This window comes from Colossoma macropomum, unplaced genomic scaffold (genome assembly GCF_904425465.1).
Source record: "Colossoma macropomum unplaced genomic scaffold, Colossoma_macropomum, whole genome shotgun sequence".
NCBI classification, from domain to species: Eukaryota; Metazoa; Chordata; class Actinopteri; order Characiformes; family Serrasalmidae; genus Colossoma; species Colossoma macropomum.
Window position 1 is genome coordinate 34,706,266 of NW_023494791.1, and position 14,035 is coordinate 34,720,300.

A 14,035-nucleotide genomic window follows, 5' to 3' on the forward strand; every position below is an offset into this window, starting at 1 on the left:
GAAAATAAAAAAGTGAGAGATGGACAGAATGAGAAAAATGAAAAAAGGGAGTGAGTGAGTGTGTGAGAGAGAATGAGATAAAGAAAAAACAGATGGAGAGAGAGATGATGAGAAAATGAAAAAGTGAGTGAGAGGGAGCGAATGAGAGAAAGAAAAAAAGAGAGAGAGAGAGTGAATCTGGCTGTAGCTCCTGCAGTGGCAGATGAAGCGTGTGTGGAGTGGGAGGGGGGTGGAGAGAGGGAGAGAGGGAGGGATGGGGAGGGAGGGATGGAGAGAAGGGATGTGTGTGTGTGTGCCCACCTCATTAGCCGTGGCTCATTTGATTATGTAAGCAGGCGGTGCTGTGACACTGGGTCTATTTTTAGTGTCTCTCCCACGCCCCATCCCGACCAGACTCACCCTGTTACAGAGTCAGAGTCTGCAGCTACACCGTCACACCATAATTATGTAATACGTGACAGACACAGACACGCACTGAGACACATTTCTCAGCGGCCTGGAAGACACTTGTACACTAATGATACGTACAGCGCACCGACGTGTGATAGCATTCACACACAGACAGACACACATACACACGGGGAGCTGAAGCCTGGAGGTGATCTGTGCACTAATTACACAGGCAGAGCACATTTACACATGCATGAGAGAAAGAAGGAAAAAAAAGCAGAAAGAAAAAGTGTTAGTGTGCTGGAGCAGCACGCTAGTTAAAATTACAGACACAGCCAGAAGCACTTTCAGCAAAATCTGAGAATGTAACTTCAAAATTCCTGTGTAAAGCTCCCGCCTACACTATATCGATGGTCACATGGGTCAGAGCAGTGTGTTGGATATAGATCAGTGGTAACTTGTAACAAAGTACGGTGGTGTGAAAAAGTCCCCCTTCCTCATTTCTTATTCTTTTGCATGTTTGTCACACTTACATGTTTCAGATGAAGGTCTTTATTATTAAGGGAAAAATAAATCCAAACCTACAGGGCCCTGTGTGAAAAAGTGATGCCCCCCCCACCCTTAAATTTCCCTAGCCACACCCAGGCCTGATTACTGCCACACCTGTTCTCAATCAAGAAATCACTTAAATAGGACCTGCCTGACAAAGTGAAGTAGACCAAAAGATCCTCAAAAGCTAGACATCAAGCTGCGATCCAAAGAAATTCAGGAACAAATGCGAAACAAAGTAACTGAGATCTGTCAGTCTGGAAAAGGTTATAAAGCCATTTCTAAAGCTTTGGGACTCCAGTGAACCACAGAGTGAGAGCCATAATCCACAAATGGCGAAAACATGGAACAGTGGTGAACGTTCCCAGGAGTGGCCGGCCGACCAAAATTACCCCAAGAGCGCAGCGACGACTCATCCAAGAGGGCACAAAAGACCCCACAACAACATCCAAAGAACTACAGGCCTCACTTGCCTCAGTTAAGGTCAGTGTTCATGACTCCACCATAAGAAAGAGACTGGGCAAAAATGGCCTGCATGGCAGAGTTCCACGACGAAAACCACTGCTGAGCAAAAAGAACATAAAGGCTTGTCTCAGTTTTGCCAGAAAACATCTTGATGATCCCCGAGACTTTTGGGAGAATACTCTGTGGACTGACGAGACAAAAGTTGAACTTTTTGGAAGGTGTATGTCCCATTACATCTGGCATAGAAGTAACACATCATTTCAGAAAAAGAACATCATACCAACAGTAAAATGTGGTGGTGGTAGTGTGGTGGTCTGGGGCTGTTTTGCTGCTTCATGACCTGGAAGACTTGCTGTGGTAAATGGAACCATGAATTCTGCTGTCTACCAAAAAATCCTGAAGGAGAATGTCCAGCCATCTGTTGGTGACCTCAAGCTGAAGCGCACTTGGGTTCTGCAGCAGGACAATGATCCAAAGCACACCAGCAAGTCCACCTCTGAATGGCATAAGAAAAACAAAATGAAGACTTTGGAGTGGCCTAGTCAAAGTCCTGACCTGAATCCGATTGAGATGCTGTGGCATGACCTTAAAAAGGCAGTTCATGCTCAGAAACCCTCCAATGTGTACAACAATTCTGCAAAGATGAGTGGGTCAAAATTCCTCCACAGCGCTGTAAAAGACTCATTGCCAGTTATTGCAAATGCTTGATTGCAGTTGTTGCTGCTAAGGGTGGCCCAACCAGATATTAGGTTTAGGGGGCAATCACTTTTTCACACAGGGCCCTGTAGGTTTGAATTTCTTTCTCCCTTAAAAATAAAGACCTTCATTTATAAACTGCATTTTGTGTTTACTTCTGTTATCTTTGTCTAATATTTAAATTTGCTTGGCGATCTGAAACATTTAAGTGTGACAAACATGCAAAAGAATAAGAAATCAGGAAGGGGGCAAACACTTTTTCACACCACTGTACATGTACTTCAGTACTGTACTTATGTGTTTTTTCAAGCATCTGGACTATATTGTGGTGTCAGCATAGAAGGAGATGCAGTGGTGTCAGAAGTGGGATTCGAACTCACACCTCCAAGGAACGCTATTGTGGTGTGGGAGTAGAAGGAAACGCAATAGTGTCAGAAGTGGGATTATTGACGCTATAAAGTGCTCTTTTATTTACACAAGCAGACAAGGCATAAACAAACAAAGCCCTAGAGCAGGCAGGTCATTCAGGGCCATATGTTTTCTACATTAATCCCCACTTAACCACAGCCCAACACAAAATAACACAATCAAGACATACACACATCTGAACCAACAAACACAACCAACACAACAACAAAGATCTCTTTCAGCAGAGGGAGGGGTGGAGTGTGTGGTGCAGCTTTGCAGACCATGCCCCTAAAATCCCTTCTGCAGCCCGGAGGCAAGCGGCAGCTGCCACAATATTCAAAGGATCATATCGTTAAAACTGAATTTTCTTTTTCCTTCATGAATATATAAACTTTTCTAAAGAAGCTTTTCAAGTAACTAATGTTAGTTACCACTTAGCTTCAGCATAACTGTTAGCTAGCCATAGCAAGCTAGTCAGAAGCTTCATTGAGAAGACTACAGTCATATGCAAATGTTTTGGCAACCCTGGTCAAAACACTTGCTGTGTTGATTTTCTAAATAAAAAAATACACAATCCTCTGAAGAAAACATATACTGCACATTTTAGTGCACACTTACTGCTTTATTGCTGAATTTCACAAAAAAAAACATAAAAAAAACAAAAACACATTTTCAACACTGTGTGGCTGGTGCAAACATTTTAAATAAACAGAAATTGTGCATTAAATTTTACAGAAAAATGTCACATTAAAATTCCCTGTAAAATGTAAAACTTACTTAAAACTCACTTATTTCTGTATATTCTTTTGAATAAATCCAGAGAGCTAACTTACTGCGAGGATGTGGAATACCCTGTCTGTATTCATAAGCTTCCACATCAGTGGTTTTATTTACCTCTGGGGATTCCCAGTGGTTGTATGGCGCATTTGCATAATGCAGGCAACTCTCAAATCATTATTTATGTAAAACCTGCTCTTCAGACCCAGACACTTTAATGAACATGAAGCTGAGTGATGAAGCTAAATATACCCAAAGAATTAACGCGCAGCTGCTTTATGTTAACCTTTGGATTACTTTGAAACAGTGAAAATGGAACATTGGAAACACTGCTTGGAAATTTTCAAAACTAGGCAAGGTGTCCCTGAACCTTTAACAGGCAGTGTTAGTGTAGCTGTGCAGGAGCTGGGTGTGGATCACCCTTCAGGACCTTCTCGGCCAGCCGCTCGCCCACACCATGAGCAGGCCGCGGCGAGGCGGCTCTAATTCGACAGGAAACGATGCTTTAATCCATGTAGTGAAAAAAAAAGAGGCTGAAATGGAAAAAGTGCATAGCTGCTACAGGGGCAGCTGTGTATGTGAGAGAGAGAGAGAGAGAGAGAGAGAGAGAGAGAGAGAGGGTGAGAGGATAGTACAGTGTGTAGTGTGTGGTGTAATGTAATAGTGTGACCCTGCTACTCTGTGTGTGTGTGTGTGTGTGTGTGGAAACTGAAAACAGCTGCAGGGGGACACGGTTATCATGGTGAAAGGATGCAGGGGCAGCATTAGGGTTAAGGTGTTGGAGGAAAAAAAAGCAATGTGTTCAATTTTACTTACTGGATAGTGGATGTTATCCAGACTTACAATAAAATCCTCTCACCTAAACTATTATTATTATTATTATTATTATTATTATTATTACTATTTATTGTATTTTATTATCCGTTCTCTATCTATGTATAATCATTTACTGGAGACTCAGAAAAGCTCATGCAGTTAGACAAGTTTATGAAACTGATAATGATGGCAATACTATAATACACATTGCGAAATCTGTTAAAGCCACTGTAAACTATGCTGTAACAGCATTGGCTGCATTTCAGTTTAAAAAAAAATGCAGGCTGTCTTTGATGGCAAAAACATTTTAATTCACAACCAAAGAATTCTTTCACAATTTCCACTTACTGTCTGTGACAACCAATACACCATAGTGTATATCTGGCTTTAGTTGGTTATACCAGTAAAGCTCATCATGATTGTTACACCAATAATTTTACTACACAAGCTAAACTCATCTCTAGACAATAAACATCATAGGAAGTTGCGCCTGACAGGTATACTGGGTGGCCGTTAATATCCGCCAATATTGTTGACCCACAGTTTTTGTTTTATTGTAACTTTATTATTATTATTTTTTTCCCATTAAAAAATCACTATTCAAACACATGATCTTCCAATGATAGAATGGATTCTTAGACGGGGGGCCAATATGAGTCACCCCCTGTTTAACTATATGACATCAGAGGAAAGTCTTCAGAGCCTTCTAGTCCTTCAAAGGAGGTCTAATGATTTCTGTGAAATAAAAAAATAATCTGTGATTGTAATTTTTACATTGTGTTTATTTAATATAATCATACAATCATCATGCTTGTGGTGTTTAAACTGTGGAAGTATTACTGTAAGACTTTTTATGGGTCTTCTTCCATCCATCTAATTTTTGCAAATTTTGAAAATGTGAATAAAAAATCTAGATGGAAAAGCCAGAAATTCGAAAAAATGACAGAAAGAAGTTTTTGCACCTGAATGAAGTGGAAATTTGGTTTATCTTATCAGAACTCTTTGCCCTTATTGGGTTCAGTGGGTGAGGGTGGAGTGAAACAGCAACTCCAGCCTTGGTTAAATGGGCCTGGTGTCTCTGAACTGTAGGGTACAGTCATGTGCAGCTGAAAGAGGCCTGTAAAACTGCCCTACTGAGAGCTAATAAAGGTTCATTTCCCTCTATTGTATACACCACCCATAGTCCGCGAGACTCTTAGGTGCACTGTGGTATCCACCCCACACATGCTGTTTGTGCCGTGTAGGCGTTGTTTCCTCTCCATTTCTAAACAGCACATGATCCAGCATATGCTGCTTTTCCCGCCTGAAAGCTCTGGCTCAGTTGGCGAAGGTGCATTACATCATAACAAACGCCATGCAAGAAATCTGAATCCACATGTGACAATTTGTCCTGCTACAGCAGTTGCTAGTCTCTCTGACCTTGCCACTACTTAATAAGCAACGAGCTGGAACAGATAAATGGAGTGGACCCCTTGTCTAGCATCATATGTGATGTAATCTTTAAAAATTTGTGCATAGAAGTAGAAGCTGATGGAAACACAGATTAATTTGCATTTTTGATCGACTTTTAAGCACATTTGTGAAACATTTGAATGGAAACCCAAGTGATGTTAAGTTTTGTTTGGAAACAAAAGGATTAAACTCTTGAAATGCACAATGGGGAATAATCCAAGTCCAGGACTTTTTCCTCAGTGGTATCAAGGTAGACGCAGCCAAATGAGCTCTCCCATTGGTTAGGTTTCAGGAGCTGAACTGAAGTCCTAACATCAAAGATTAACCATTAGCATACCTAGAAACTGACAGAGGAATCAACCGACTATGTTTTGATTTCTATCAGTAAAGCACTGTTTAACTAAATCTAATGGAATATAAAATTAACATCTAGAACAATATTGGCTGATATTGTTGTTTTTTTAAATCGGTATCGGTCACTTTTTATATCGGTCAGGCCAGACATTAATGCAAAGCATTCAAAAATAATAAAAGCCAAGATTAGATCTGTTACTATTATATTAACAGCACAACAACTACGTTACCTACTCAATTTCAATGTGGCCCTGTTGTGCTGCTGATTTTTATAAGTGCTCAAAAGCTTCTAATCTATCCATCTACTGTTATTCAGCTGTTTACAGCCTATTATGACCGTCTTTTTACACCAGGAAAAGCAATGACTAAAGGAATGGTGCCACTCTCTTGTTTATCTGGCCTGGTCATGCATATAAAACAAACATTAGATCAATCATGTTGTCGAGGAGGGTAAATATGACCTTATGTGGAATATTGGCCATATTCATGTTGCGTGCTTGGGCACAGTGTCTTCTGTCTACATCCATTCTGAAAGCGCTCTTTTATTTTTGATCAAATGATACAGTCAGCAGCGTTCAGCTGCCCTAAATGAGGGACGCTTTGTTCAGGGTCCAAATAAATAGGAATAAAATACACGTAAGAATAAAAAGCCTTTATTTATTTAACATTGATCAACAGGATATACAACAATACAAAAATCAAACCAATGCCAAGACCTTTACAGACGTTATAAATCACTGTCTTAAATTACTGCAATGGTGCTCAGTCACAAATACGAAGCATAAGAATAAAATGCTCTTAGAAAAATGAGATCGCCTCATTAAACTGCAGTGTGAGTGACTCCTGCATGGCTGCCACTGTCTTGGCAAGAGGAGCAGCACAAATCTTTTACCCAGCTGTAGAGGATTTCATACATGCACTTGACCTTTATTAAAGAGTGATAATATAATACAACACAAATGTAAGACCTGACAATATTGCATCTATGCTCACTGTGAAATAATTCTGTTTATTTCCTCGTTCATTTCTGGGGCAGTTTTTTATCTTTTTATATACCATAAAAAAAAATTCCGCTATGTACAATAAAAATAAATTCCATCCAAACTCTTGGACAACGTCAAATAGAGGATGCATAGTGAGTTTAAGGCACAGCATTTCAATGCAGTACAAACTCTAAAATGTACTTATAACTATATATATATATATAATGTGCTCAACAAACACCATCAACCTCAACATCAGGAGTGCTTCAAACAATGAAAAAACCTATAATGAAGACAACCCTTTTCAAAGCCATGTTGTATTCATTATCACACATATGTTTATATTTCACTTAAACGTGCATTAGATATTCAAATAAGCCAACTGTGTCAATTAAATAATATAAAATACAATATACACCCATGCAGTAAATCCAAATTGTTGAATTAAAATCACAAAAAAGTGTAGAGGAAGACAACATATATAGATGACACTGGCATTTATTCTCGCCCCCACTGCACTTAGTATGTACAGCTTCAAACTCTGCACCATATGCATGGGATCAGAGGCTTATTCTTCTGCTTTATACTTTAAGACAACAAAGGTTTGTGCTGCCACATCCGCATTTAGTCCTAGAAAAAACCTAGATAGGTCACTCAGAACAGTTGAGGAGAAGAAAGAGTGCGAGAATTGGGTATATAAAGCCAGGGCCACACCATGGATACCATGTATATAGAGTGTTCTATCTTTTTATCCTGTGTTACAGTATTTCCACGTAGTTTTCAGGGATGAGGCCTCGTTTACCCTCCAGCTCTCCTTCCAGCCAGCCTGGCTCACGGGATAGAGTCACTGTAAGAAAGAGGAGGACCACAAATAAGTCAGAAACCAGACAAGTTACAACACCATCCATTTCAGTCTACATCAGTAAACTGAAAGCTTATTATTCAGTTATTAATTAGTAACTACTATAAATTACTGGGTGGTAGAGGTGAGCAATATGACAATATTTTATGATCGTGATTTTTTTTTTGTGTGATAATCTGTTTTTCTGAGCATATTGTGGATATCATCAGTATTCAGAGATCACTGACCAAATGCATGTTTCATTAAAAAGTGCATAATTAGTACTTATGTAATTAAGTAATTAATTAACAGGACACATCATGATATGTACTGTGCATCATGATATATTTTTGCCACATCACCCACATCTATTGGGAAGTACCACATTACTAATGTGTAGGTTATGCAGTTTTGATGTCAGTAGTGCATTGGAGAGAACCTTGCTGACTTCTTGATGTCTTTACAGTGGTGGTGGCAGGAACCAGGAGTCTCGATGTCTACAACACAAATATAGCCATTTCATTTACTATCCAGTGAACCTCCACATTTTTGTTTTTTGTTTTATTTTAATGTTAATGGCAAAATAGTGGTAAATCTGAAAAATTCCATTTTCTTTAGATACTGGGTGTGTCTCAAAACCTAGTGAGCTCTCTAAATAGACAGCATTTTACGTCACAATATGCGCGCTCCCGACAAGAAGGCTGTCCCAATTCTTAGATATCTCAAATATGCTGCCTACTGAGTAAAGATTTAGGCCGAATATCAAGAGAGCATCGGATGTTTCCTCAGCTGTTTTGCTGTTTCATTCAGAGCAAATACAATTAAAATCGCTATATAAACTGCCAGAGCAGATCCATGTTGGCTAAATGTGATTCTGACGGCTGAGGTAAGTAAACGCCGGTCTCGTGCAGTGGGCGGGAACAAGCGGCGATGTCACTGCTGTCTAACTAGAGCGTCTCATTTATCTATCTTATAAGGATAGATGACGGTTGGAACGCTGCCTTCTTAGACAGCTGCCTATGTAGACAGCGGCTACTTAGAGAGCTCACTAGGTTTTGAGACACACCCACTATTTCACCTTAAAACATTCTGCATGTACCTCTCCTTCAAGAATAGCATGTAAAAAAGTATATTTTAGGGCAAAAATTAATTCCCAAAACTGCCGTAAAACGATGTCTCAGATGTATTTGTTACAATTAGATGTAAAATCTCTCTGTGAGTTAGCTTTTAGAGGCATTAAACTCTCCAGACATCTGGTTCATGTCACCACCACTGCGAACAATTCCAAACAATTTCTCTAGAACAGAGAATTTCACATCCACATCTTAACTACTGAAAAATTTTGAAAAGTTCCCCTTTATGACGCATTATTCAGTAACACACAGACACACAAACACATTCTAAACCCCTTTTCCTCCTGGGTTGTGGGGTTATTCAGTAACTACACTCTTAAAAAAGATGGTGCTTCAAGGGTTCTTTAGTAAAGAAAACGTTTCTATATAGAACCATGAACACTCAAAGAACCCTTTGCATGACTAAAGGGTTCTTTGCATCATTTACATCAATGGGTTCTTTGGATTGATGAATAATGTGCATGAATGTGCTAAAGACGGTTCTATATAGGACCTTTTTTGAAAAGGGTTCTATATAGCACCCAAAAGGGTTCTTCTATTGTTACAAGCTTGACACCGACATTAAAAGAACCCTTTTGGGTGCTAACCATTTTCAAAAAGATCCTATACAGAACCATCTACAGCACATTCTCTATCAATCTGAAGAACCCATTCATGATGCAAAGAACCCCTGAATCATGCAAAGGGTTCTTTGAGTGTTCATGGTTCTACACAGAACCATTTTCTTTACTAAAGAACCCTTGAGGCACCATCTTTTTAAGAGAGCACTATAAATTATATTAGGGATGCAACTTCTGGGGTGATGATGATAACCTATATTACCTTGATGTGGCCAATACTGATACGTTTCCTATTTTTCCATTATAAAACAAAGTCACAATGCAATCCATCTATAAAGTGCAGGGAACGAAAGGCAGGTTTAAAACTAAATTTTGATCCATGGTTCATTTTACATAGTCATATCAGACAATCATTTTTGTAAACATTGATATTTGCATATTTAGTGGACCCTCTTACACAGAACAACTTACTAAATATATCATTAGGAATCTTACTGAAGGACTCATTGATACAGAAGTGAACAGCAAACTGAACATCCAGTCTTCCACGTGTGGGATGATGGTGCTATCCACTATGCTATACATCAGTAATTTAGAAAAGAATTGAGACTATACACTTTAGACTATACATGCGCCACTGCACGTATGAGCACAAATGGAGTGCAGTTACTGCCTGTAATTATGATAAACATTTTCCCAATATATCAGCCAATATATTATGCACACCTAAGCTGAACTGTAGGGTTATTACTCTTGTCAATCTTAAGACCCAATATAAAACAAATTTCTAAGTTCTGTAGCTACGAGAGTGAGATACTCACGTGCAGACCCTCACAGTTTCAGGGGTTAATGTCTGAAGAGAAAGAATTAACTGTATAATTACTGTGAAAAGCTTGCTAATTTGCTGGCCATTAGCATGGGTCTGTGGTGCAGCTAGGTAAAGTTAAAAGCCAGAACGAGGGAGTTTGACCTTTAACCAAAGTGGGTGGAAGATGAGAAGTTTCCACCTGCAGCAATGCTGAGAAAATGGCCAAAGCATAAAGCTCGGTTAGATGCCAAGAGAAAGTCAGATGCTTTAAAGAAGAGCAACAGTATCTGCTTCACCCGCAAGACCGGTTAGAGTAGCATCCAAGTACAGAGTGCACTATGACTCTTCATTTTCACTGATAATTAAAATAGCCAGAGCTCAGGGTCTCAGCAAACTTTGTGTGGGCAGTAAGCAGCTGCCATGAATGCCAAAAAAAAAAGGGATAGGACAGTAGGAAAATGTACTATCATCTCATGGTTTTTTTGGTATTACTACTGTATTGTTAAAATATACTGAAAATGTTTAAAAGCACTAACACATTTTGGCCCTTATTCCATCACTGTTATATACAGACAAATCTTGCCAGAAAATCAACACGCGAATTTCAACTACATTTTTGTTATTCAACAGTTTCATCTTTGGCATATATGTATGATCGAACTCATGCCTTTATTAACCTTTGTTGTATTTTTCATTTCATAAGCCTCCAAATTTGATCAGTGGTGACAGATCTGGTCTGCAGGCAGGCTAGTTTAGCACCCGGACTCTCTTAATATGGAGCAATCCTGTTGTAATACATGCAGAATGTGGTTTGGCATTGTCTTGCTGAAATAAGCAAGGCCTTCCATGAAAAAGACATCATCTACGGCATATGTTGCCAAAACATGTATATATATTGTTCAGTATTAATGGTGCCTTCACAGATGTGCACATCACCCATGCCATGTGCACTAATGCACCCCTATACCATCATGAATACTGGCTTTTGAACTGTGCACTAATAACAAGCTGAGTGGTCTTTAGCCCGGAGGACCACAGAACACTTTTCCACTTCCACTCAGTCCATTTTAAATGAGCTTGGGCCCAGAGAAGGTGGCAGCATTTGTGGATACTGTTTATATATGGTTTTTTTTTGCGTTTTAGATTATTTACTTGCATCTGTTGATGCAGCGATGAACTGTTTTCAAAGACAGTGGTTTTCAGAAGTGTTTCTGAGCCCATGCAGTGATTTCCTTTTTTTCTAGTGACTACAGAAGCATGTCGGTTTTTTAGACAGTACTGCCTAAGAGCACAAAGATCATGGCCAGCAAATACTGTTTTTTGGTCTTGTCCCTTGCATACAAAGGTTTCTCCAGATTCTTTGAATCTTTTAATGTTATTATGTACCGTAGATGATGAAGAGAAAAAGCTCTTAGCTATTTTACATTGAGAAACATTATTCTTGAATTGTTGCACTATTTGCCCCACAGTCTTTCACAGAGTGGTGAACTTCATTTTTACTTTTGAAACACTCAGCCTCTCTGGGATGCTTTTTTATACCCAGTCATGTTACTGACCTGTTGCCAATTAACAATTAATTTTTAGCATTACACAACTTTACCAGCCTTTTGTTGCCCCTGTCCCAACTGTTGTTGGCATCAAATTCAAAACGGGCAAACATTTTTCAATAAACAATACATTTTCTCAGTTTCAACATTTGATATGTTGTCTTTGTACTATTTTCAATGAAAAATAGGGTTTAAATAATCTGCACATAAATTGCATTTATGTGCAGGAGAGTTGCTGTTGGAACAAAACCTTGAATTTCTATTTTTTCCATTGTTTATTTTGTAACACAGTTTGAAAATGTCAGCTGTCATTTATACTGTCAAAAATTCAAGATGAATGGATCATCACAGTAACATCATTCTACTATCTTAAAAACTAAGCCATTTTGTTTATTTCACATTTTATTCTTTCCAGTTATTGTAATTTTAATACTATAAAGTCTGGTCAGTAGGGGGAACAAAACAGTCACTGCTCGACCTCGAACTGCGACAATGCAATGACAAAGCTCACGAGCCGCTGAATGAATTAAGGTGTGCTTCAGGTAAATGATATGCAAATAAGATTCAAATATGCTTCTTTTCACGCACTGAAGCTGATTCATTATTTGTGCTCAGATCTTCCACATCACACAAAATCATGAATCACACGCAGGGTAGTTTTTACATCATTAAAGGTGGTAAAATCTGCATTCTTTATGCAACATTGATGAATAAGGGCCGCTGACATCATTTCACCACGTTTTATACTGATAGAAGTTTTTTAACCTCTTGTATCAATTCATTCTCATGCTACCAAATGCTTTTTGCATTTTCATCTGGCGCACCAATATATATTAATTTCATAAAACCTGAGAAAATCCTGATGAAGCAAAAGCATTCATATGAGGATCTGTGGAAAGTGAAATTTATCCTTTATTTACTTTTGTAAGTATTTAAAAAATTTTTTAATTTTAAAAATATGTTAATTGGTTACTAGAATAAAAATCTGATTATATGAGTATCATTAATGTATCAACTGTATGTATTATTATATTGGTATATCAACATCATTAAACTGGTAACCATCCCTCACCTGCCAGAGAAAGACTTTGAGAAAGGAACAGTCAATACATTCACACACAGGTAAAGGTAAAGACAAAGCAAGTCCAGGAGAGCGACTGCTTGTGTGATAAAGGGTGCGAAAAACAACACTCGAAGCCAGAAACCCTCATTTCCTCTCTGCATGATTATAACTTTGTCTCGTCCTCTGTGGACTGATTCAGCAGGACACTCTCCTTCTCCCTCCCTTTCTCTCTCTCCCTCCCCCTTCTCTATGGTGATATGAGATCAGATTTTCAGTCAGCCAACCGCTCGGTCCGGCGAATCCAATATCCCGGCGGATTCGGGGCGGGCAAGTGAGCGAGTGGCCGATAACACTCCCACTTACCGGCGTGGAAGATTGCTCCGACCTGGAAGGAAAGTTCCGAATCGTGCTCAGCCTCGCACGGGTACACAGCCTTGGCTTTCATCAGGGTGACACTGAAAAATGGAGGCAATCAGTTAGTGGACTGCTTCACCTTTTTAGAAAGGGGGGTGGGGGAGGACTAGGATGGACGTGGCTTTTCAATCTGACGACTGCTCTTGATTCAGACAGAGAAAGGGTGTGTGTGTATTGTTTCTAAAAGGTAGAACAGGCAGAAAGGCAGCGTCATTGGAAGCAATCTGCATCTTTTTAAACATACTTTGTACACACATAGGAGAGTAGCTGTCGGAACAAAACCTTGAATTTCTATTTTTTCCATTGTTTATTTTGTAACACAATTTGAAAATGTCAGCTGTCGTTTATACTGTGTCAAAAATTCATGATGAATGGATCAACAAAACAGCTCCAAAATTGGCATCAATAAAGTCTTGTTACTTTGACTTATACTGAAAGTTTAGATTTTTTTCCTATTTTCCTCCCGTTAAGTTACTTTTTTGAAGATGCAAGGTTTTGTTCTGATAGTGACAATATTTTTATTTTTTCAGGAGATATGTCTGAAAAGATTAGATACAAAACAATCCAGCTGCTTCAAGAAGCAGAAAGTAAAAGAAAAATAAGTGAAAAAACAGGAGTTTCCAAAACTGGCATTCAAAAATGATTTAAAAAACAGAGAAAATAGGACTCCTAACAAACATGCGAGACCTGGTAGATCACCAAAACTGTCACCATCAGACAAACAGTACAGAAAGTTTTCATCTTTGAGAGAGAGGCAAAAATCAATCTTGTAATCTTGC

At 38.9% G+C, this 14,035-nt stretch overlaps 1 protein-coding gene across 6 annotated transcripts in view; it reads right to left on the reverse strand.

The window, feature by feature from the left end:
* Positions 1–6,558: 6,558 nt before the first annotated feature.
* The window catches only part of arhgap10 (Rho GTPase activating protein 10), a 127,487-nt gene continuing 120,010 nt past the window's right edge, over positions 6,559–14,035 (reverse strand). The window contains exons 23-25 of one of the 6 annotated variants that reach the window (XM_036574917.1): positions 13,206–13,297; positions 8,171–8,228; positions 6,559–7,737 (exon numbers count right to left, since the gene is read on the reverse strand). In XM_036574917.1, coding sequence (XP_036430810.1) covers positions 7,722–7,737; positions 8,171–8,228; positions 13,206–13,297 — 166 coding nt within the window. In that variant the 3' untranslated portion in view covers positions 6,559–7,721. Of the gene's footprint in view, positions 7,738–7,937; positions 8,229–11,987; positions 13,298–14,035 lie in introns of those variants that run through there. The other 5 variants (XM_036574915.1, XM_036574919.1, XM_036574916.1 and 2 more) reach the window with 5 other exon arrangements.